Source organism: Copadichromis virginalis, linkage group LG1 (genome assembly GCF_057382275.1).
Source record: "Copadichromis virginalis isolate Kocher_CV1m ecotype Utaka linkage group LG1, C_Virginalis_male_GT1.1, whole genome shotgun sequence".
NCBI classification, from domain to species: Eukaryota; Metazoa; Chordata; class Actinopteri; order Cichliformes; family Cichlidae; genus Copadichromis; species Copadichromis virginalis.
This window is the reverse complement of record NC_140618.1, coordinates 23,729,432-23,753,595: the sequence shown is the minus strand read 5'-3', so window position 1 is coordinate 23,753,595 and position 24,164 is coordinate 23,729,432. Positions and strand designations below refer to the sequence as shown.

At 39.2% G+C, this 24,164-nt stretch overlaps 3 protein-coding genes across 3 annotated transcripts; all 3 read right to left on the bottom strand.

Moving 5' to 3' along the window:
* Positions 1–503: 503 nt before the first annotated feature.
* On the bottom strand, positions 504–3,416 carry fth1a (ferritin, heavy polypeptide 1a). The gene is made up of 5 exons (XM_085455500.1): positions 3,119–3,416; positions 2,345–2,450; positions 1,646–1,792; positions 1,211–1,336; positions 504–922 (listed from the first exon to the last, which is right to left on the bottom strand). The coding sequence occupies exons 2-5, from the start codon at positions 2,444–2,446 to the stop codon at positions 764–766; spliced, it is 534 nt and encodes a 177-aa protein (XP_085311626.1). The 5' UTR covers positions 2,447–2,450; positions 3,119–3,416; the 3' UTR covers positions 504–763.
* Positions 3,417–6,489: 3,073 nt separating this feature from the next.
* On the bottom strand, positions 6,490–9,352 carry rplp2b (ribosomal protein, large P2b). The gene is made up of 5 exons (XM_085455490.1): positions 9,270–9,352; positions 8,347–8,470; positions 8,179–8,227; positions 7,031–7,126; positions 6,490–6,604 (listed from the first exon to the last, which is right to left on the bottom strand). The coding sequence occupies exons 2-5, from the start codon at positions 8,467–8,469 to the stop codon at positions 6,528–6,530; spliced, it is 345 nt and encodes a 114-aa protein (XP_085311616.1). The 5' UTR covers position 8,470; positions 9,270–9,352; the 3' UTR covers positions 6,490–6,527.
* A 5,008-nt stretch (positions 9,353–14,360) lies between these two features.
* lin7c (lin-7 homolog C (C. elegans)) lies at positions 14,361–22,951 on the bottom strand. Its single transcript, XM_085455480.1, has 5 exons — positions 22,741–22,951; positions 21,777–21,895; positions 20,820–20,891; positions 20,461–20,670; positions 14,361–19,255 (listed from the first exon to the last, which is right to left on the bottom strand). Exons 1-5 carry the CDS (start codon positions 22,775–22,777, stop codon positions 19,088–19,090), a joined length of 606 nt encoding a protein of 201 aa, XP_085311606.1. The 5' UTR covers positions 22,778–22,951; the 3' UTR covers positions 14,361–19,087.
* Between the last annotated feature and the right edge of the window lie 1,213 nt (positions 22,952–24,164).

Below are 24,164 nucleotides of genomic sequence, written 5' to 3'. Positions count from 1 at the left end.
GCTGATGACGCAGACTCTCGGACATTTCATCTTGATTTCCTGTACAAGCTTTGCTCAAGCTGGAAATCCCCAGATTAGTTTCGTAAACTTTGAGGGAAAAAATAAAATAAAATACTGAGGGAGCTTGAGAACGTAAATTTGAAAAACTTGGACAACAAACTGCCAATTAGTATAACATCAAGGTGCTTATTTGGGATTTCTGGTGGGTACGTTTCAGGAGAATTGAGGCTCTCTGAAAACTGTTTACGTTCAGCTAAACTGACTATTTTGCTTGTTTATGCTAAAACAAGAATTGCTGCCAGACTTTAAACTACCAGTTGCTGAAAAATTTAAACGGACCTGACATTTGTGCCATTTAGCTCCAACGTGTGTGAATTTTTTATCTGAAGGCAATCAGCTGCAGTTTATTTTCTCTGGAGAAGGAACTGAAACAGATTGATGTTTGGTGTAGGCAGGTTTTTTTGCACTTTTACCATCACAGAAACATGAAAGACAAAAAACTGTTCAGAATCCAGAGGGTTGGTTTATTTGGTCTGAGTAACACCTCCAGGCTTTAAAATACAGCAAATATGTAGCAATGACGAGCATTTCTAATTGTAGAGAGACATGCAAGATATAGGGAGGGTTTGAACAAACTCACAGGGGCTTCTAATAATAACATGAGTAATAACTTTAAAGGTCTAACCAGCAACATGCAGATGGCTTTTCATTTTGAAGCAAGATACAAATACACATAAGCTGTAGTAAATGTGGTGTGAGAGATTTAGCTGCTCTCTTTGCCAAGAGTGTGTTTGTCAAACAGGTACTCCGCCATGCCATTCTGGGGAGCGCCCATGCGGCGCAGATTAGTCACCCAGTCAGCCAGCTCTTTGATGGACTTCACCTGCTCATCCAGGTAGTGATTCTCAATGAAGTCGCACATCTGAAAGAGACAGTTTGGTTTAATAAGACGACACCAAAACAAAAACCAAACAAAAAAACCAAGAAAGGAGAGACATCTCCTGCATTATACGTACACTTTAAAAATAAATGTCATACAGGCCACATCAGAGTCACCTATGTTTTTATATTACACAAAAAATAAAATGGATTTCCAGATTTGCAGGTGTACAACCAATCAGCATGCCTTACGTGTGTTCACAATTTAATTTTGGTGTTCCTTCTCACTGCACTTTGCTGTGTAACATACACATCATATTTTAGTACTCACATGTGGGTCATTGTGTTCAGAGCAGAGTTTGTGCAAATCCAGCAGTGACTGGTTCACGCTCTTCTCGAGCTGCAGGGCACATTCAAGAGCCTCGACACCACTGCCCCACTCATCCCTGTCTGGCTTCTGCAATTAAAGCATCATAAAAAAACAAAACCCAAAAACAAGTGAGACATTTATTAATGAAAGATAAACGTTCACCAACCTGACCTAAAAAACAAGCTTCCTGAATATGTAAAGCAGATTTGCGGTTTAACGTTTCACTCGAGTTCTGGCGGTCATGTTTGCACGCCCGAAAGCGATAAGAGACTCTGCACGCCCACGCCCTTGGTATCTCTCTGTCCCTATGTGAAGCTTAAGATAGCCCAGAACAATCTCACACTCAGCCAGAAGTTAACATAAGTTACAGTCCATTTGTTTTCACAAATCTCATACCTTGACGTCTTGGAGGAAGATCCTTCCACCCCTCTGGTTCTGCAGTTTCATTAGCTTCTCAGCGTGCTCACGCTCCTCATGCGACTGATGATGGAAAAACTTGGCAAAGTTGTGCAATGCCTGGTCATCACGATCAAAGTAGTAGGACTGTAAGGAAGAAAGTTTGTAAACTTTAGGTAAGGTTTTTAAAATCTACCTGCCAAAACCATTACAAACAAAAAGGACTTGTCATACAGAGGACAGAAACCATAGTTGCCTGCCTGTTCTTTATACATACTCAAAGGAACTTCAACTTTTTTTAATTCAATACCTAAACATTAATATCCCCTCAGTTTAAAAACCTCCCTTATATTTGACTAATCCTGTTTAAAAAGCAGCTTGCTCTGATAGTGGGTTATTTATTTATCCATTTTAAATGGCAGTAGGCTGCTTCAACACCTCCGAAACCACTTCCCCTGCCTTTTTCTCAGCTCAATGGCTGTACCTGGACTGAAACCAAGCACAGCACTTATACCACATAGCAGCCTAGTTAAAAGGAATTAAAATCACTTCTTGATTATAAATAAAATCTACTCACACTTCCCTTTTCTCTGAGCACGATTACCCAAATGTCACCAGATGTTACAGACTGGTACTTTCCACTGAGCTGTCCTTCAATAACCCTTTTTAATCTGACCGTGCACCATGGATTGCTCTTACCATAGACAAGTAGACGTAGGAGGCATACAGCTCCAGGTTGATCTGCCTGTTGACTGCAGCCTCGCAGTCCTGGTGGAAGTTCTGTCTGACCTGGGAACTCATGGTTCTGAAACATAAAAATCACAATTATATCAGTAACTAATTGCAAAGGTGATTAGAGTAGGACGAGTTCAAGAGCAGTGAAAAGGTTCTGATTAATTTATTTATTTATTTATTTTTTTTAAATAGGCTCCTTTTACTGTGTTTAAATACATTTCTGGGGTTTGGCCCACGAACCTCAGACAATAGCTCGACTTATAAGTGTCACACCTCATAACAGCTGCGTAATACTGATTGTGTTGCTCAGTATTTTTGATGTTTGACGAACGTTATTCTTTCATCAAACAGTATCACTGGGCTAGGCCATGTACGTTACGTAAGGCAAAAATCAGGGGAAAAAAAGTTTCATGAAAACATTTGCTAAACTTTGCACTCTTTACCATTAAAACAGGCCTTAATTACATAAGTCACAACGTAAAGTATGAATCTGGTTAAAGCTCGACTTGTTTAAATAAAGTAAATATTTATTTAGTACGATGTGTTTGAAGGAAGCCACACATGGCGCTGAAAACACTGCGCAAAGCTTGGGCAGCCAAATGCGTACAGGCCCACACTGACTGCGACCTGAAGCGGATAAATCGAACCAGTATTATCAAACTACAAAGCCAATGGCAGCCTGGAATCTATAATCAAACATAACGATAAGAAAAGAAAACATAGGGAACGTTTCCTTACCAAATTTCAGTGGCAGGTCTTGCTGAGAGGAGGTCGAAGCAGTGCGTTGTTAGCAAAACAAAGAGTTAGCTTCCGAGCTAGGTGGTTTTCAAGGCTGACTAAGCTAGCTAATGTTTCAAGTTTAAATTCACTCGATGTATCGGAGCGACTGGTCCCGTGCTGTGCTGTATAAAGACAGTTGAAAGGTTGCCGTTCAAGCACTGTTGAAGCAGGTAACCTTCACTGTCCGATAACGAGAGACACGACTGAATGTTTCGACTCAGGCGCCTGTAGATTAGCACTTAGTGACGTCACCTGGCGGGGGTGTGGGAGGGGCCAAGAGGCAGAACATCAGAGCACGTACCCCAGTGTTAGTGAGCCTATTTGACTTTATTTTGTTTAATTTCAAAACATCCTTTTCATCATTTTCATTCACATGTGAACAAAGTCAACTTAGAAGTGATAATACTAACTAGTTCATACGTCTTTGGTCCTGTTTGTGGTTTGTAACAAGATCTGCTGACTCACCTTTGATCACGTGGAATGATTCATCTATTTTTTTTTATTTTTTTTTTACTATGTCATTAAAACATTCCAGAAAATTGGAGGTTAAGAAACAGTCTCATGATCACTTACCAGAACATGACTAACAAGTTCATTATGACACCCTGCACAGGAGTTGCCTTGGTAAAAATCCATAGCGTAGGCTTGTTGTGTCATTACCAAGGCAAGGTTTCCCAAAGGGGCAACCAGCTCTCCCTAGGGTTGTTTTTGTTTGTTTCTTCACTTTTTGTTTTTAATGAGAGAAAAAAATAAACACTACTTGCACATACTAAGTATTGTATTTGTTGGAGCATTGTGTGTAGTTTTCCTCACTTAGATGCCAACAAACTGGGATCTAGAGTACACTCACAATTTCTAGTACAAGTTTGGACCAGCTAAACTCTTCATCGCCTAGATTTAACAAGGTGCTATAAACACTCCTCAGAGATTTTGGTTCATATTGATGTGACAGCATCACACACTCGCTCCATGATGTACATTTCCTGACCCACCACACCCCAAAGGTGCTCTACTGGATTGAGATCTAGTGTCCATGGAGATCATTTGTGTAGTGAACTTATTGTCATCTTCAAAAAAACAGTTTGGGATGATTCAAGCTTTGTGATATGGCACATTATTCTGCTGGAAGTAGCTATCCACAAATAAGTGCATTGTAGTCACAAATGGATGGACATGGTCAATAACAGTACTCAGGTGGGCTGTGGTGTTTAAATAATGCCCAGTTGATATTAAGGGGCTCAAAGCATGGTGAAAAATATCCCCACATCTTTTCACCACTACCGCTAGTCTGAACCACTGATCCAAGACAGTATGGATCAGTATTTTCATCTTGTTTACACCAAATTCTGATCAGGATTCTGAATGTGGGAGCAGAAATTTAGACTCATGAGATCAACATTTATCCAGTCTTTTGTTGTACAATTTTGGTGAGTTTGTGTGAATTGTAGCCTCCGTTTCCCATTCTTTGCAGACAAGAGTAGCACACAGTGTGGTCGTCCGCTGTGTAACTGCTTCAGGTTTTGTGTATCCAGTGTTATGCTCTTCTGCACACCTTTGTTGTAATGAGTGGTTATTTCGGTAACTGTTGTTTTCCAGAGTTTGAAGCAAGTCTGGCAATTCTCCTCTGACATCAACAAGGCTTTTCATCCAGAGAAACTGCATAATTTCTCTTTTTCATACTCCGTAAACCCTAGAAATGTTTGTGTGGGAAAATCCCAATAGATCAGCAGTTTCTGAAACACTCAGACCAGCCTATCTGACACCAGCAACCACGTTCAGAGTCACTTGAATCATCTTTCTTCCCCCATTGTGATGATAGCTTGGTTTGAACTGGTTTGAACTAGCAAGTCATTGTGACCATCCTTAAAAACCTACTTGCACTGAGCCGCTGCGGTGTGATTGGCTGATTTTAGGTATTTACATTATCAAGCTGTTGAACAGGTGCACCCAACAAATTGTCCACTGAGTGTATGTTTGCTTGGAACCCATTTCTAAAGTTTGGAGGTTGTTTGAATTTTTTTTTAATGTATCTAACTTGAAAAGTAAACACGGACAAGGTGTTTCGGTTAAAATTTTGGCACAGATCATAAAAAAGAACAAATATGCTGTAATTGTTTTTAAATTAAAATGTTAAAGCTTTTTACAAGGAAGCAAATATTTCAGCATTTGATCTTTAGTTTTCAGTAGGAACGAATCCATATTTGAGCCAAATCTTTCTAGGGAGCTATCTGTCTCTTTTAAACAAGAGCCAAATATAGAGCAATGTCCTAATATGTGGGACAAGGGTTCAAGGTATAAAAATGCTGTTAAGCTCCACGTGAAGCAGGACACCTTGTCACCCTAGATACTTGGAAGAGGCATTCAGTAGAACTCCCAGTCAATAAAAACAACATGTGATGTTTGGTCCCATATAATGAGAGAAAATCGCTCTTGATACTGGACGCCTGCGCGGTTTATACTGTGGTGAATAATTTACATTCTGGGTGTTGACCTTTACACGCTGATAATATATGCTTTCAGGAGAGTGTTTGTTTTAATTTTATTATTGCTTATTACACCTGAGCTGTTTTGTAAAACCGTTTGTTCCCTGCTAAAATCTAATGAATTAACCATAAAAGTATCATTTCTAGACCAACGTTCGAATTTTACATACATGTAGTTTTACGTTTTACTCACATCAAGCACTGCAAAACAGTCTTCTTACTTGTTAAATATGTATTTTATAAAACATTAAGATGTATGCGAATAGATATTTACTAATGTGTAAAGTTGTCATAGCGACAGGCTGCCGACACTCAATCGGCGAAGCGTTTATCGTTTACACAACTGTCTTATTTACCTTTACGCTATGCAATTGAAGCAGCAGCATCCTTTCTTTTCCTCAAAACTAATACTTCTTTTTTTGCAACTTTGCTTTTCCCCCTCTGAGGCTCACTGCTGCTGACGCACAGAGGACTACGTGCAGCTTCAGCCGTGCCGGCAGCAGTTCGCCGTCACGTGACACTTTGTCCCTAGCTGTTAATAATTTAAGTGTTAGCCTCACAGGTGTCAAGTGTGGATATCTGCGTCTAAGCTCGTGGATAATTCAAACCGCTGAACAAAAGCCCAAAAATGAAGGATTTGGTGTCGTCTGCTTTAGCGCTCAAAGGCTCCACAGCGCCATCTACTGAACACTGGGCTCAATCTCATCAGCCAGAGCCTTTTCAGTTTTTTTTTCTCCATTAAACTGAATAAGATCACATACCCGAACAAAGAATAGGCCCGATCAGGTCAAATTACACAACCCCCCCACACACAAGTTTTAAAGTAAAGAGAAAAGCTGCATAAGAGGGATTTTGTAAAAACTTTATTGATCAGTTCAAGGAGTTTAATCGAAAAGGCCGAATCCCATGTCGTCATCGGACTCCTCAGACTCTTCCTTCTTCTCCTCTTTCTTCTCCTCAGCTGAAAAACAAAAAGCACTTGACATCACGTCCTGCTGTCATCACCATGACACAGCAACCTGCTCACGTGGTTGCCTAATATAACGGTTGTTTTAAAATATATTTAAATGCAACTGATTTTTATTTTGGAATTTCCCAGTTTTTGTTGAGTGTTTCTTACACGCTGCTGTATTAATATAAAAACAAAAAAAGCCTCTTTTCTAAAACCATTCAACTTAAAACCGTAGAATAAATTTAAATGCCTGCACTGTATTTACCCAGTATAGTGCGGATTTTGTGTAGATTAACTTGTGTAGATGCATCTTTCATGTCAACAGATCATTATTTGGCTCCATGTAGTCGTACAAGCATACAAGGTGAAGGCAAAATCACAAAGTGGCAAATATGATTGATGGTGCCAAACAAGGTGCTAAGCTGCAATGCTCACCTGCAGCAGGAGCTGCGGCTCCGCCCGAGCCAGCAGCTGCAGAGCTGGCAACGGCTACGGCACCACCTGCTGGCATGCTGGCCAGCTTACCGTAACCTGAGGAGACACGAGTTGGCAGACATGAAGCACAAGTGATAACATCGACACTCAGCAGTCAGAAACAAGACAGAGGTCAGAAACGGTCCGTTATCATTACATGTGGTCTGACTTTACACATCTGATTAAATACAACTTTTTTCTTATCTTATATTCAAATCGATTCACTTTGTCCAGTGAGATATCATGCCCTGCGGGTTTATAGAAACTATGGCAAGAAAACTCATTATCACAGCAAATGCACCATGACACACTCAGGAAATATTTTATTTCAGCCCACAAATAGGGTGCAAGATCAGCTATCACGAAGACCCAAATAAGAAAATCAAATATTGATGTTTTGCAACTTGCACTCACACCATCCCAACTGTATTTTAGGATTGTTTTTGCATTACAAGTATCACTTGCTGCATGCACCAGTAGCACTGATATTAACCCTTTAACACTGTGCCACTTTTCTGCCCATCTGCAGTACTCTACATTATGACGTTTATATTTCATTCTGTTGTTCTTCGCTGTATCTTTTTTAGTAGTAGTTTAGTAATGAGTTCTTTTTTTAGTCTTTTAAACTTGCTACTGGGTTTCTGTTTTTTACTCCTATTGCACTGAGTGTGTAAGATGACTAATAAAAATTAATTAAGAAGTATAATTTGTGCATACAATAAGTAATTTGTCTATACACAATACCCTTATGAACCATTTTCAATGAACAAATTCTCCAGTATAACTGTGGTCCATACACAGTGTGCCATCCTCCATTACGGAGGAATCCAGCATTGAGAGCTTAGTTCACTCATATTTTTAATAACTCTTTTTTTTTTTACCCTTAAATCTGTTTTCCCTGTGCGTCAAATGAGTTTATCACTAGTCACAGTATCCAACATCATAAACTAGTTCAGACCCCTGCAGGGAGTCCATGTCAGTATTAAAATACTGCCTGAAGCCATTTAATTCTAAACTTTCAGACCTAACAACATTTCAGCCAAACAAAATTGTAAACCAAAATTAATCATGGTCTCACACACACATAAATGAAACTGTGGGAAACTCACCTGTGGTAATAACGTCATTCACGTTCTTGCCCTTCAGCTCACTGATAACCTGTTGAGAGAGAAAGATAGACGCAATTATAAACATAACCTAAAGGTAGGAACCAGCTGCCGGGAAAAACTGAAGCCACAACAGTAATAAAACACAAACAGGAGCAGGTGGCTGTGTACCTTGTCGAGGCGTGTGTCATCGGTTTCAATGCCAACGCTCTCCAGGATCTTCTTGATGTCCTTGGCATCAGGGTTTTCATTGCCACCGAGGGCAGCCAGCAGGTAAGCAGCAACGTAACGCATCCTGAAACACCAAGTTTACTGGAAACATTAGTAACCATGCGGGATGTTTTTATGGACACAGGAAAATGAGTTATGTCTAAAGTTCAGACAATCTGTTTTTGCATTAACAAAAGTGGAAACACAACAACTCATACAACATGTTAATTTTTCTTCATTATCAGCATATGCTAAATTTTTATATAAAAATCAAAGCCTGGAGAAAGTTATGGTATGCCTCAAAAGCTCAATCTCTGATTTTTATGTGAAAATGTTACAGTTTATAAGCAGGGGAATATTAAATGCTGTCCTTGTTAGTGCATCATTTAACAAAAAAAACCCCAAACAAACAAAAAACATCAAAAGACGTAGGGTCGACCCCTTTAGGGGTCCGTTTTTTCCTGGGTTTAGACAGCTACAGGACTGTGATCCCAACGCATTTCTGAGTTATTACGGCGATTTTCAGTAAAACAGAAGTTCGCTGCTTTACTTTACAGCCGATACCCATCGTCCACTCATCTAAAAACTACATATTTTCGAATATTGAATATGCTTCTACTAAAATACTGTTTTCTCTACCTCTATAAATCCTCAAAAATGCGACAATGTGGGAAAACACGGCATAATTTTAACACCCATGCGGCTCTCCGCTACCATTAGCCAACCTAGCGTAAGCTCCGGGAGCCAAAGAAAGGAATTAATGTTGGCTAAACGCTCTTTAATATTCTTAAAATGCCTGGGCTGAAAGTGTACATGCTTATCTGGGTGGCTCAGTTATTTTCTCAGTGTTTAATACGTTATTTACGTTTTAAAACCAAACTTACTTGAGCTAGATAGGAGAGCGCGTGTTCACTCTGAGGTTAGCAGGGACAGAAAGGAAGTTACGTCACCGGAAAAAAGCAAAGTAGCCTTTCTTCTTCGTAAAAGCATTAAAAGTAAGCAGGAACCGAGGCGAGGCCTGCTGCTCAGGAGTGTGTTTGCAACCTCGGTGTAAAAACTTTACCTAACGCGAAATATTACACAAAAAATACATTCTTCTTCTTCTTCTTCTTCTTCTTCTTCTTGGATTGGATTTGATCTTGGATTCACCGTGGATTGAATATCTGCCTTAATTTCACTTTATGTCTTGCATCCTCCTCTGGTATACCAATCCTCTCCATGTCCTCCATCTCTCACTCTATGAATCAGTTTTGTGGTCTTACTCTTTTGCTCCTAACTGGCATCTCCATATTCAACATCCTTTGTCTCTCTAACTTTGCTTTCAAACCGTTCAAACTAAGCTGTCCCTCTGATGTACTCATATCCTGTATAAAAGATTTGGAGCTTGTAACTACATGCTTTATTGATATGAAGCGCTGGATGAAATGTCACTTTTACAAGAATCAAGGTTACTTTAATGTCGCTGTGTAAAAAAAAAAGTGACACTACACTTCCTTGAAAATTAATTTCTCAGGAGTTCTCAGGAAACAGTCTATGTTGTACTTTTTGTGACGAGGCAGTGTGTGTTGTGTGTCTGTGTGAGGCCCCTGAAACTTGACACTCTCTCCAACCCTTTTCCATATATGTGTTGTGAACAAATATGAAAAAAAGACAGAAATCAGGAAGAGGGCAAATACTTTTTCACAGCACTGTATACATAAGGGCGTCTAGAGAGTCTCCGGTTTCAGGGACCTCACATGGACACACAACACGCACCGCCTCATTAAATAAGCATAACACAGACTGTTTCCTGAGAACAGCACTGTATGTTCAGTGGTAAGTGGCCATTCTGACTTCTCCTGAAATCAATTATCAGCTCTCTGGTCCTGTTGGTATTTAGAACCAACTTGTTTTTAGCACATCAGCCTGTCATCTTCTGAACCTCTGCAGGCAGAGTCATCTCCTCCACTGATCAGCCCCGCCATGGCATTGTCTGTGGACTCAGTGTTGGGTTTTGTGTTACAACGCAGTGTGCAGTCATATGCATACAGAGTATGTAGAGTAAAGAGAAGGGCTCCAGCCGCAACCTTGAGAGGCTCCTGTACTGAGTATGTGAGTGGTTTGGCTGTGGACACTTGGAGGCCTAGAGTGGACATCCTGTGGACATTTTTCTTTGATTATAAATTATTATATATGAAACTTGACCAACTGTGAATAAATGTAAAAGTTTACAAGTTGTGGGCCGAGTTTCTTTGGAACTAACTTCCAGTGAGCCAGGGTTACAATATGGACAAATCAATGTCGCAAAACACAGCTGTTTTTTGTTAACATAGTGCCTAATATAATGCATAATAGTAATCAATTGCTAATTAACTAATAATACAGTATTAGAGACGTTTGTAAAGCCTAATCATAACCCTGTTAGATAGTGAGGAACTAAACAAGAAGAAAAGCAGTAAAGACATTTATGTAGATGTATTATTTTAATCTTGTGATTTTTCAAGATGGGTGGGAACGAACCTCTGAGATTTATTTCAGCATAGTGCAACATTAAATTATAGTTCGCTTGTTTTTTAATTTGCACTCTGTCCAGTTAAACAGGAAAAGTAAATAAAATCTTAAATGATCCACAAAGGTTACTGGGAATCCATATTTGTATCTCATCCAGGAGACTTTTATCAGCCTTCTTCTGGTGCTGTTTGCAGAAGTCCATCCCCACCTCATTATTTGGGTCAATACTCATGTATAAGATAAGATAATAATCAGATAATATCTATAAATCATCTGCATCTTTTTGCACATGAAGCTTTGTGCTTTCGTGACTCTGCAGCAGCTCTCCTCTAACCATTTCAGTGTGTGTTACACTGTATATGAACATGAATCAGCTTCTTCCTCCTTGTCTGCTGCTACTGCTCACTTGGCTCCTGGTCCGGTTTGGCTTCCTGCCTCTTCTTCTGTCCCCGCTGCTGCTGCGTTTGGTCCTGGGTGTGATTGATTTCAGTTGCCAGAAGAGACGAAGTGAACCATCCACACATGAGAGCCTGCGACGGATGGCGTCAATGCCATGAGAAGGCAGCAGCTGTGCTGTGCTCTCAAGCTGTAGTGTGAACAACCAGCTCTAATGAATCGCTGTCACGTGCGCTGCTTGGTTCCAGGAGAACAGGCCCGAGCTCTTGTTACAGACCTCCTTCCTCTCAGACATATACAGTCTGGATGGGGTGCAAAGACTACTTAATACTGACAAGAGCAGCAAACTTGCAGGAGTTACCTGAGAGGGATACTTGTCAGATAGGCAGACTGTTGTCTTAAACGATCTTGGATGTATAACATTTAGTGAGTAAGCATTTATTTCTGGATTTCATCATTCATGGCGATTTGTACCTCAAAGCTACCTGTGCACAGTCTTCATGTTGATGTTAATGCCAGAGGTTTGGAGCGCTGCAGTTTCTGAGTCTGCAGAGTGTTGGTGGCTTAGGTGCTTTTTACTACAAGCCCCAATAGAACCTTTTAATGTTTACTTTTAAAATTTCAAAGATTAAGAAGTGTGGCCCAATACCTTTGTCTGTATAGTGTATTATTAGCCTTGATATTTGTGAATGTTAACAATTTATCTTTGCATTGAAAAAACCTTAGGAAATACTTGTTTTATGGATTTGTACTTTATCTTTCCTTTTTTGTGGAAGGAGCCAACAGAAAATATCTCTGGATATCAATGAGTGTCAGCTCCTCCGCCCTCTGGAGCAATCAACCCACAGAGATGACTCATATTGAATATGTTTCGAATATAAAGGAAAACGATGGACACAAAAGAACTGCTGACCTTCACGCAGTCATGTCATTCGTTCCTTTACTTTGTTCCCCGCTGTTATCCTATGCATTTCGCTCTACCCCTGATGGCCGTGTCTCTCTTTGTGTGATTGTGTGACGTCAGAAATTAATTTCAACCTGCCACATAGTATGTCTATATGTTTGTGGCATAGAGCCATAGTTGGTTATATTAGAGAAGTCAAAATAGCTGCTGTGAAAAAGGCTTATGAATCACATTCACACGAAAGCCGTTTATTCAGACAACGAATTTCCAGTTTCTATGCTACTTGATTTTTCTATATGCATCTAATGATTAATACAGTTTTAAATGGAATTCTGAACTTACTCATGATTGTCATGGTTGTGATTTTATTTTTATGTTCTACTTTCACATCCATTTGGGTATTTCCATAATGCTCCGACCACGTTTCCTTACCTTTTAGTTTTGGTGATGATCTGGAAGTATGTGAAAGCAAATATTTGACCATTTCCTCTATGCCATAACAAGTAGTGCTACATGTTTCAAAAAATAATTAAACATCCTGGAGTGAAAGAAAAGAGAGAAATAACAACAACTATGCAATAAAAAAAACATAAATATTGCCAGGGTCCATAAAGATCACCAGGCCTATATTTGTTTTGTTGAGCTGGGAAATCACAGCTGCTTCCTCCACTGATAGTTCAGTTCTCCACACTGACTCATGCTGGTTGATTAGTGTCTCTTCTTTTTAGCTGATAGAAAGGCCAGTGCTTTTCTATTTACAGTTTTTTTGCTTATGCAATGGACATTTTTCCATCTAGTGAACAAGTAAGCAGACGAGGTTTAATTTCCAAATTAAAAATACCTCAAATACTTAGTTTTATCAACTAAAAATGCTTAATGAGACCAGTGTAACTGCATTAGTTCAGTTGAGTTTGAAAACCTAGGGGCCATCCGAAGCAACGGACAGGGCCTCTTTTCCACAGTGTGTTTTTTGTCCTGTCTTCCTCCCCTCACCCTCCACTGGAGACTGTAGATGGCCGTCCTTATGTTAGCCTGGTTCTGCCGGAGGTTTCTTATTGTTAAAAGGGAGTTTTTCCTTCCCACTGTCACCAAAGTGCCTGCTCATAGGGGGGTTATGATTACTGTGGTTTTCTCTCTAGCTATCATTGTAGAATCTTTACTTTACAGCGCCTCAAGGCAACTGTTGTTGGGATTTGGTGCTATATAAATAAAATTTAATTAAATTGATTTTAATCGCACAAGAGATGTGAAGAGGAGAGTGCAGGCAGGGTGTAGAAAAGGGGTGAGTGTGAGAGAAGGACAGCAGAAAAAGTGAAAGTTTATAAGATGAGACCTGCTGTGATGTATGGTTTGGTTTGGAGATGGTGGCACTGACAATAAAACAGCAGGGTAAGCTGGAGGTGGCAGAGTTAAAAAGACGGGAGTGACCATAATGGAAAGGATAAGAAATGACAGAGGATGTTTAAGATGGAGCTACCAGGAAAGGAGGATTGTTCATGGATGCAGTGAAGAAGGACACACAGTGGACTGGAGGATGTTTGATAGGGTGAGATGGAGGCGGACCCCTGAAGAGAGCAACGGAAAGAAGATGATGTTATTTTTGCTTCATTATTTTTGTACTATTTTGCATGCAGGGTTAGCAGAACACAAGCAGCTAAAACCTGCTGAGACTGCACCTCTTCTGACAGCAGGAACCATCAGTTCATCTTCCAGAGTTTTCCTTATTCCCTGTGTCTTTGCTCTTAGAAAGTATCCGCATTGCAGAAATCATTTGCAGATGAGATGAACAGATTTCTACGTGGAGCTTGCACATTCTCTTTGTGCCTTCCAGCTCCAAAGACATGCATGTTAGGTTAACTGATGACTAAATTGGCCCAAAGTTTAAATGGGAGTGTGAATGGCTGTCTTTCTCTCTCTGCTAGGCCTGCAATAGACTAGCAACTGGCTCCAGCACCCTCAACAGCACTTTCAAATTTGCCTTGTGAATTCCCTGAAGGGTCCATGTTACCATTTCTGATCACATGACCCACCTTTTTCATGCTGCGCTGCTGCCATACTACTCTTTTCTTTATAGATTTACCTTTTTGACACCTACCTTGTACCACAAGAGTGACAGAGATGTGTCTTTCTTTCTAAAAATGAATGTAACGTGTAACAGATAGTGGAAAAACACGTTTAAAAGTCATAAACTTAAGCATGGTTTATTAAGCCTCCTGTCCAACTATTATGTTCTACATCACAACATTTTACATTCCACATCAATGTAACACAGTAAATTAGATAAACAGACTAGAGAACATAAAATAACACAACACTATCTACAGGCAATCATAAATAAGCAACGACTAAAACAGTATCAACATTTTAAGTTTGGTCTCGGTCCTAGAAAGAAAGGAGAGATCAGTGCAGAGCTCAGAAAAGAGGAGCTGATCTGTGACAGTTAATCTGTCCCACATCTGCCCCGCTTTTCAGAGACGCTGCGCTGATATGGCCCTGGTACACAGTCAAAATGGAAGTACCAATCATTCCTGGTATCTGATTTTTTTTTAGGAAAATCACTTATAAAAATTGAGAAAAATATCAAAAAAAGAAAACCATTATAAAAAAATACTCTATTGACCAATACACAATGAAAACGGGTAGAAAGTTGAAGGTTTACCTCACCAAAGGTTTGTAACTAAAATCAGACTATAGTCAGTGACATTCAGTGGAGAGTGTGCAATATCAATACCAAGTCTCATTACATTTTTTTCCTGATTTACTATACATGTTTGTATGTGCGTGAGAAGTGAATCTAGCTAGCTAATGTTAGTTAAAACACAATCAAGGGACAAACTATACATCATATTAAGTCTTTTATGTACACCCCGACTGCTGTGCTAAATGTTCTGCCTCCAAACAAAAGCATAATCAATGTAGTTTAAATAAACTGTTACGTGAAACTATTCAGGAACGCTTATTTAAATCCCACTATTTAGCATTTTAGTGTGTACAGCAGTGTACAAGTAACCAACAAAACCACACTATACTGTAGTTGTAAGGACACGTAAGAACATTTCTAATGTTTTTAAATATTTTTATTCTATTGCCTGTCACAATTTGAGAATACATCACATTGTTGACAACTTTTAGTTTACAACTACATTATAGCCTGTTAACTACTGCTTATGAATGTTTAATAGAGAGCCATCTCCCAAAGTTTTGCCAATTGCCTTCTTTGACTCCTTCATGGTAATCAGTATGTTACATCAAAAAAACAAACAAAAAACCTCCCAAAATTTGTAAACATCTCATAGGATCATCCAACTACATGCAACTCTTCTCAAAATCCTGCTGAATGTCATATTTCATTAGACATTCGTCTACACAGCCTTATTGTTGTAAGTTTAATAACATTCTGGAGGAAAATGACAACTATTTTGCACCAATAAAGGTTTTTTTTTAAAGACCTTGCATAGATAATTGATGTGCATTCCACATTTGCAGCGCGTTTTACTTGAGACTTTGACCTTCAACTCAGCTGTCTTCATAAAGATAAATGGATTACAGGGGATTCACCCACCAAATTTTACCTGTACTCGTCATGTGTCGTCATTTCTTGTGATATTTAAAGCATTATTTAAGTACCATACGATCAGATGAGAGTCGATGACCCCTTTCACTGACTTACAAAAACCTGCTAATCAAAGCAACAGCTGAGCAAGTTGATGTGAGGGAAACGTGCAGAGACATTCAAATCATCAACACTAGCACGCCACTTTCAACTAATAAAAGGTACTGCTTTTTAACCAGTGATTCATTTCAACGGATTTAATCTACAGTAATCTTTTTACGAGTCTTTTAAAACTTAAAGGATCGATTACCAAAAGCTCAGAAGCCGGATTTTAGATTTTATCCTCCCAAAAACAGTACCGATGGACCTCTGAACATCCCATTTATGATTTGTTAGTAACTTGGGGAACATCAGAGTACGCCAGGAGACGGTGGATAAAGTAATAAAAGAAACAGATGGAAATACAAACAGCTATGGAGCAGCTAACCAGGCAAACGGAAACTCAAAGTGACCTCATTTCAGATGACATGGTCACAAGAACCAGACAGCACACATCTATCGTGCCCGCACACGCCAATCAGCGGCATGCTCATAAGACTCCCTCTCGATAAAACGGTTCGCTTCTGAAGAACAGTTTGGCATCGGATGGTTAATCTACACCGATAGGAATCACTACCGTTACGTTACTACCTTCCTGTCTCAATAATGCCAGGTGTTGATCCTGAGACTGGACAATAGTATGGCTTAGTCAGCAAAAGCCTGGTTTCCATAATTCTGTACACATATTATTAGAACTACCCTGCAAACAAAAAACCTCTAGGAATAAATCTTTGAAGTTAAATCTGTCCTGTAGACATTTTGCCAAAAAAGGTGGATGATTAGACATCTAGTGAGTTGATTTTTTTAATTTAAACAATACATTTTATTTTTAAGAGAAAACCAAGACTTGTGGACTTGTTTGACTGAGATGCTGAATGAAGATTTCCCTATGATGACTATCAACACAGTAGCTAAACATGCAGCCACTTCATAACTATAAAATGTGGAACATGAATAAGTGTAACTGTGGCAGCCTACACATTAAAATATACAGTAGACAATTAAGACTGTTTTGTGATTTGCCTGCTTAACAATTCACATCAGAACAAACTTGATTGTTTGGCAGTATTTGGTAATAAAGTGTTTCTCATTTTTATGATATGCATTTTGTATATTATATATGAGTACATTTGTGCCCAACCCACCTAAAAAAGAAAAAAGAAAAAAACTTATTTGCGCAAAGATGAATGGAAAATGAATTGGTAATAACATGCAGGCAAGACCAAGTTTGAAATTATTGCTGTAAATTATTGAAATATGGGCTTTACTAACATTTTATTAACATTTTACAAGCATCAAAAAATGGTTTTTTTAAAAGTAGCTGTCGATAGATCTTACCCAAGCACCTGTATCGTCTTTTGTTCTTTAACATGAATGCGATATGTGAATAAAAAAACGTCAGGTTAAGCGAATGTTTGATTTACGACTCCCTTGCTAGATGTTAAGTTACAAAATGTAATAAAAAAAACTGATGAAAGATTACAAATAGATATATGTCACTGCAGCACATTTACAGCATAATACACCAAACACTGTAGAGGTTATATACAGTATGTGTACTAACATTTCATTCATTGAACAAGTGATCAAAACTCACATGCTGCATTAATGTGACTGAAGTTTTGGTCACACGGGCTTAGAGGCTGGTTGGCAACCCCTTGGTGTCCTCTGGTTGCTAGGGGGAAAACGTGTATTCCTTGACTAGTTGGTGATTGCTTGCAAGCAGGGGGAAATGAGCTCCGAAGAGGGCGCTGCACCAAAAATCTCAGACACTCGCCAATTACTCGCTGAGCGATAGTGAAACTTGAGGGAGTGCAAGTTTGGAGAACTTTCACCTTCAAAGTAAAAGTTGTGTCTTACTATTGCTGTCAACATGTTTTAAAAGGCGCAAATGGATCAGCTTCTGGTTTGTGTCACAGTTTTTGAAATTTCACTCAGTGAACAGTTGGCGAGTATTTGGAGCTAAGTTGGTATTATCCATGCAAACTGTAAGTAACCACAGCAATAAGCTAGCAACCAAACCTCTTTGTTAATCATTTCACGTAGTCGCTGGCAGCAACTACTTGCCAGCTGGTTGGGGAGCACACTTATTTTCCCTGGCAACCAGAGGTTTCCAGGGATTTGCTAACAAGCCTCTGAGCCTTTGTGACTGAGGCTGTAGCAGTCGATTTCACAGATAGCCAGCAATCTCCAGCAAACAATCTCCAATCGGCTGGATAATATACATTTTTCCCTAATGATCGGTGGTTGCCAGGGGGTCACAGCTTGGTTTCTAGGCTTGCATGACCAGGGCCTTACAGAGACTGTAGGCATCTGACTAGCTGAATTTTACAAATGCCTAATTTTATCTTATTCTGATGGTCACTGGATAACTGACTTCTTATCAAGTTCTGTCACTGGCAGAGTAAAAATGTGACACAGTACATTCCTCATTTATGTCAAAACAAAATAACTGACTTTCATCTCATGTCATACTGACTCCAGAGTTTCGAGGGTTTATTTTTTTTTGATAAATGTGCGAGTCTTTGTGGTGTCAGCTATTTAGTTCACAAGTTGCTGAGACCCCATTACATCACTTACTGGAGCTTTTTATAGCGTGGCATGATGTTAAAGTCTTGCAGGGTAAGCCTAGAGAACGCTCAAACATAATCCAGCACTTTTGCTACTTTTTGTAGGGTAGCCATAATACCAATCTAACAACTTATCACTTTTTAACTAATTTAGACTGTCGTCAGCACCTCTAAAGCTACGGTCTCTGAGAAAACAGGTGAAAAGCATGAATTAATTCCTGCCACAATAGTTTAATTTCCAGAAATTTAAACGGCTAAAGAAAGAAGAGAAACGAAAAAACAGTACATAAGATAAATGTGTTTGCCCTGAGGCACTTGGTAGTGGCTCTGATAAATCACTGAAAAACACTACCTTTTCAGTCAAAGCAGTTGTATAGTTTGTCTCAGAAGTTGCATTCAAATTGTCAATTCAAAAATAATGCACATGGTGTGACACACACTGACAATCGTGATCTTCCTAGTGTTCGTCTAGAGTTGTAGTGTCTAGTACAATACACGATGCTGAATATCAAAATGCTAAAGAAAAGGGCAGAAGCGCAATATACAGTATGTATGAGCTAAAACTAAACATGAGCGTGTTCTTTTTTTGTTCTTTTTTCAGGGGCGGGGAGATGAGAAAGGGATCAGAACAGATGGCCAGAAGGCTAAAGAAGGAGAGACACGGGAGCTGGGCATCAACATGGGAAAATCCTACTTGGGAAAGTTGTTCTGTTGCCGGCGCTTCGCCGACCTCATTTTCTCAAAGCGTGACTCCATTTCCTCTAGGACTTTGGGGGTGTACCTTACTACCAGCTTCACTGTGCCCTGAGCTGCTTTGAGGAGTTCCACAGCTTTCTCATGGTGCTCTCCTTCCACACTCTGAAGGCAAAAGAAACAGAAATTGAGTTTACGATTTCACCAGGAACAGATAAAAGTCCATGATCTCTACAGATTAACCTACTGGGTCCAATTATTAAACACAAGAGCAACGAGGTATGTGGCCACTTTTGGAGTAAACAAGAGTTTTATATGTACTGGAGTGAATGTAGTTCCAACATAAGCTCTAGCAGCTGTTCACATAAAACAGCCTGCAATTTGGAAATTTTAATGAGGGAACAAGCTGAGCAATAAACAAAGTCAACTGGATGATTGCTATTGGCTGAACTTTGAGATTTACACTTCCAGACAATAGCATGGCACGTTTACATTCAGTGTTCCATCAGTACTCACTGTGTCCATCTTTAAGCCATAATAAACATGTTGAACACATTAAGATTTCCAGAGCTTTACAAGAGGAACCTGACACCTTCATTATTTACATCAATGTACTATTACTACCATCATTATTATTATTATTATTAGTATTATTTCTAAACGTACACAATTGACAGCTTCCTGTCACTGACATAAGGAAATGCTTTTCCATTGCGGCAAGAAGACACCAAAGACTCCACAGGGTTTCTGAGGTTTTTTTCTGACAGCTCACTGGTAATATGGATTACTGAAGAAGGTTTAGCTGGTAAATGGCCATCATTGTCAGACTCTATGGCTAACAATGAACCAACATGATGATGATAGTCTGAAAATAAAAAAGCACAGGTGAGCAAAGGGGATTTTATTGATTTTTTTGGTTTTCTTTGTTGATCCAAATTCCACTGATTGAATCCTGTCAGTCCCTATGATGGACAAACTGTTGCCAACAACTCCAAGCTACAAGCTGATATCTTCTTATAGCACTCCCCTGTTTATTAGGCTTTAATAAGCTTAATTTTAAGGCACTACTAGAAGAGTTTAACGAGCGGGAGAGTTGTTGACCTGCCTTACAAGTTCTCATTAATAAATTATGGTGTAACAAGTTAATAAACAACGATTTTACAAGTAGATGGGACCCAGATTTTTGCACGGTGATTGCAGTTCCTTTTTTTTTAAATCCTGAAACAAAATCTAGCTGTGCATTTGTTTTTTTTGAAGAATGTATTATTTCTAATATCTGTCTGTTTAAAAAAAAAAAAAAAATCTGAAATAGAGAATTTGCTCAGGCTCAGTCTAAAATGTAAACCATGCTGTGAATTACACACACACACCACTCCATTCACTGAGAGAAGCTGGTCCCCTCTTTTCAGGCCTCCATGTCGGTCAGCGATGCCTCCTGGGATGATCCGTGAGATGTAAATTGGTGAGTTTTGCTCCTTTCCGCCCATTATATTGAAACCCAACCCTTCTTCTGTCTTGGGCAGTTCCACAACTCGTGGATGTGAGTGTCCCTCACTTGCTGCAAAAGCTGCCACTGTAGCCTACAAATAGGAAAGTGGTGTTTAGATATCTCGTCTGTATGTACTGCAGTCAAAGCACAAAATTACCCATTTTAAGAAATTAAATGTCTGAAATTAAGATTACAAAAAGACCAAATCTTGTATTCAGACAGTAACTGACAACTGTCTACCTTTGCTGTGGCATTGGCCCTGACCTCGGGGCTGCTGTTGATGTCCACCGTTTCATACACATGCTCATAGACCTGAGGAGATATTAGTGGACAGTATTTCAACCGGCGAACACAAAGAATTCAAACCAAACCAAAGGGTTAATCTTCTATAACCCATAAAAGCTGTGGGCAGCCAGCATATTTCTACTACTGTCACAAACACTTTTGGACACAGTATACTTTAAAAATTTGAATAAATCTGGGGGAAAAAAGAAATGGCTGTGCAATTTAAGTATTTTGCAATATTTTACATTTTATTTCACACTATGGCTGACGTACATCTGTAAACAGTGTCGGTTGTCAGTCCACTATTTACAGCATTCGATCACATCAATTTCGAGGAGGCTGCAAAACTTTGTAAAAGGGGACTTATATGATGTGAAAATGTTTATCAAAGGGAAATGTGATTGTTCAGACTCTCTAGCTTAATGTTATCTGGTATACACTAGCTTTTGTTCTTATAGCCGTCTGGCTATCAGCTGTCCCAAAGTGGCAGTACACTTTTAGTTATTTAGTTAGTTATATTATCGGGAACGAATAAGTATGTTTATGCATGTTTTATTATGTTAGAGTCTCAATTTCAGTTGCGGGGATGAGGCGTGAGGTGAGGAAAACGAGAATGAGTTGGAGGTTAGGGAGCAGAGAGGAGGGGTGGATGTGCCAGATGAAGAAGAGGAGGACAAAGAAGTAATGATAAAGAGATGTTGAAAACATAAATGTACAAATCTTAAATGGTCATATATAGCTGGACATTAAATTTAAACTAACTTTTTTACCAGACTTCCACTCTTTTTCTTAATTCTGGAGTATTCTATTGGGAATCCTATTGGGATGCAGAGGGTTAAGCTCCAAACTGTGAACTAATGTCTCTTAATTAAGTGTTTGATAAGTGAATGATACAAGACGAAAGAGACTCACTTCTCTGACAGCATTACAGAATTCACTCTGTAGGACCCTCTGCAGTGCCTGCAGCTTCTGGGGAGGCACTTCCCCTGTCCTCTGGAGTTTATCAAGCAATTCAATAGCACGGTTGATATCTGTCAACAAGAACATGTACATAACCATTACTGAGGCCTGCAAATGTAGATTTTAGCATTGGCAGTGAGAGTTTCCCACATCAGTGTCAGAGCACATTTACTTGCACTACATTTGTTCTGATTATAGATATGCTCCGGACAAGCTTGACTCCCACGGTCACCAGAACATACTACAATTAGTACAAATCGCTATAATGCAATAATAAAGCAACTCTCAGAGTAACATGAAGTAAATTCAAGGCACCAGGCATCACGTTTTTGTTTTGTTTATTTTGTTTTTGTGAATGTACAGCTTACGTTAATAGCAATGAATTCATAAGCATTTGTAATTTTATTAAATATTTCTAATCGTGAAGGTTTACGTGTGTATTTGTGTAACCCGTAAGTTTAAACTATCACACAAATCTGGGCTTCCTCTGCACATTTCAGCAACACACACCCAGAACTTGTTATTTACAGACAGGTCACAAAAATGAATATAATGATACAACCAGCGTAACTGTAAAATCTTCTTTCTTTTATGGTAAGATACAGTGAACAAACCAGCCAGATTGACTAATCACTGTCTGTTGTCATTAATATTAGCTAGGTGGCTAATGTACTAAGTACAAAAATGTAGCCGTAATAGCTGTGGCTGCTTTAGCTGGGTGACTATATATACATAATCATACAAGAATTAACCGCAAGATGTCTATTCTATCGTTATCCCACCATAAAACAGAGTACACAGACAAAAAAATAAACCGCTTGCTTTAATGAGCTAATGCTAGCTAGGCTAGGTTTATGTCGCCCGCATATCACAACAAATATTTTTAAGCTAAAGCTAGCTAGCTAATTAACTTCACCTCTTTCCAATCGCACGGGCTCCCCAAGCGATGCCATTATTGAACTAGGAGGATGTTTGGCGTTAGGGAGATAGTTAGCTAAAAGGAAAAATACTGAAAACTAAATTTGGTAATCCTGGCTGGCGTTATGTGCGCTTAACTGAGACGATAAATCAGATTAGCCAAGTTAGCCGGCTAGGCTAGCTGCCAGTGTCGTGATGCATTCAGGGAAACCTCGTAAAACTGTGAACTCGGAATGTTCAGTCACATTCTAAAGTCACTGCGTGTGTATTTGTTACCCTATCCTTTTACTAGACGACTACTCGTGTAAAACTATGATATATCATACATACATAAGACACATAGCTTTACCAATATTCCACCTCGCTTTAGTGTACAAATGTCCTTTCTTTAATTCGTCCAAACGTACACCTTAGATAGCAGCTTCAAATGTTGTATATTAGTAATGCCATATTTAGTTTTAAGCACAGAGGTTTGATTTTATTATGTTTACTGCTGATGCTGACAATGAGAGTAGGGATATTTTTGTGCCATGCATATAGCCCACTGAAGGTCTCGTTGGCTAGAATCCAAACCTAGATTCCATATCACCATTTACCAACCTGAGGGGCGGAGAACTCTCCATTTAACAGCTTCTCTCAGCCTCCACAGACATAGCTCAAAGGACGATTACATTAATATGTACTGTCATAACAAGGGCCAGCCAGAGGAAACTTTATTTGGCTTTTTGTTGACGTCTGATATGAGCGCTCTCTCTGCCACCCCCTACTGGTGAGCTGCATCACATTTTGAGCCTCCATAAATGCAGAAAACTGCAGCTGCACTGCTTCTCTGTATCCTGAAAGTTTCGAGCATGATTCACTCCTGACCACACCCCAGTGGGCGATGAACGCAAATCTTTTGACAGGTGATGAAAAATACCTAACGTGACATCACAAATGTGGGCGTGGCATAAAGCAGACACACGGAAAGACTTGGTGAGCAGCAGCTTTTGTTCTTTTCTTAACACAGTAGACCCATTGTTTTCCTAAAATATTTTTTCTTCTTGTTTTTATTTCCTCAGCAACAGCAAAGTAATACCACATTATACTGTAGGATTCACTCATATGCCTGATTTATGGTCACACCGAAAAACACCATGGGCTTCACCCTGCCTCCCTTTATGCACTCTTTTATTAAATGTTGAATTGGCAGATTACTTTTTTGATCTTTGTAAAAGATAATAGCCTAAGGCTCATGCTCATGATAAACAAAACACATCCTTATCATCTTATCTAAAATGTTGAATGGCTGATTCATTGTCCTATGTGCTGAGGACGGGATAGTGTCATTCAGGTGGATTTTTCTGGAAGACCAGATCATTTATGATATTGTTCGTCTTCCCACTGTTTGTGTTGCAGAAGCCTCTGTATCTTTTTTTTAAA

Coding starts and splice junctions, on each gene's coding strand:
- fth1a (XM_085455500.1), bottom strand. CDS start 2,446: ATGAGTTCCCAGGTCAGACAGAACTTCCACCAGGACTGCGAGGCTGCA. Junction 1,337..1,645: donor TCTTCCTCCAAGACGTCAAG/GTATGAGATTTG, acceptor CTTTAATTGCAG/AAGCCAGACAGGGATGAGTG. Junction 923..1,210: donor CTGAACACAATGACCCACAT/GTGAGTACTAAA, acceptor TGTCTCTTTCAG/ATGTGCGACTTCATTGAGAA.
- lin7c (XM_085455480.1), bottom strand. CDS start 22,777: ATGGCATCGCTTGGGGAGCCCGTGCGATTGGAAAGAG. Junction 21,896..22,740: donor GCCCGTGCGATTGGAAAGAG/GTGAAGTTAATT, acceptor TCTTGTTGACAG/ATATCAACCGTGCTATTGAA. Junction 20,892..21,776: donor TCTGTAATGCTGTCAGAGAA/GTGAGTCTCTTT, acceptor ATATCTCCTCAG/GTCTATGAGCATGTGTATGA.
- rplp2b (XM_085455490.1), bottom strand. CDS start 8,469: ATGCGTTACGTTGCTGCTTACCTGCTGGCTGCCCTCGGTGGCAATGAA. Junction 7,127..8,178: donor GAATGACGTTATTACCACAG/GTGAGTTTCCCA, acceptor GTGTCTCCTCAG/GTTACGGTAAGCTGGCCAGC. Junction 6,605..7,030: donor AGCCGCAGCTCCTGCTGCAG/GTGAGCATTGCA, acceptor TTTGTTTTTCAG/CTGAGGAGAAGAAAGAGGAG.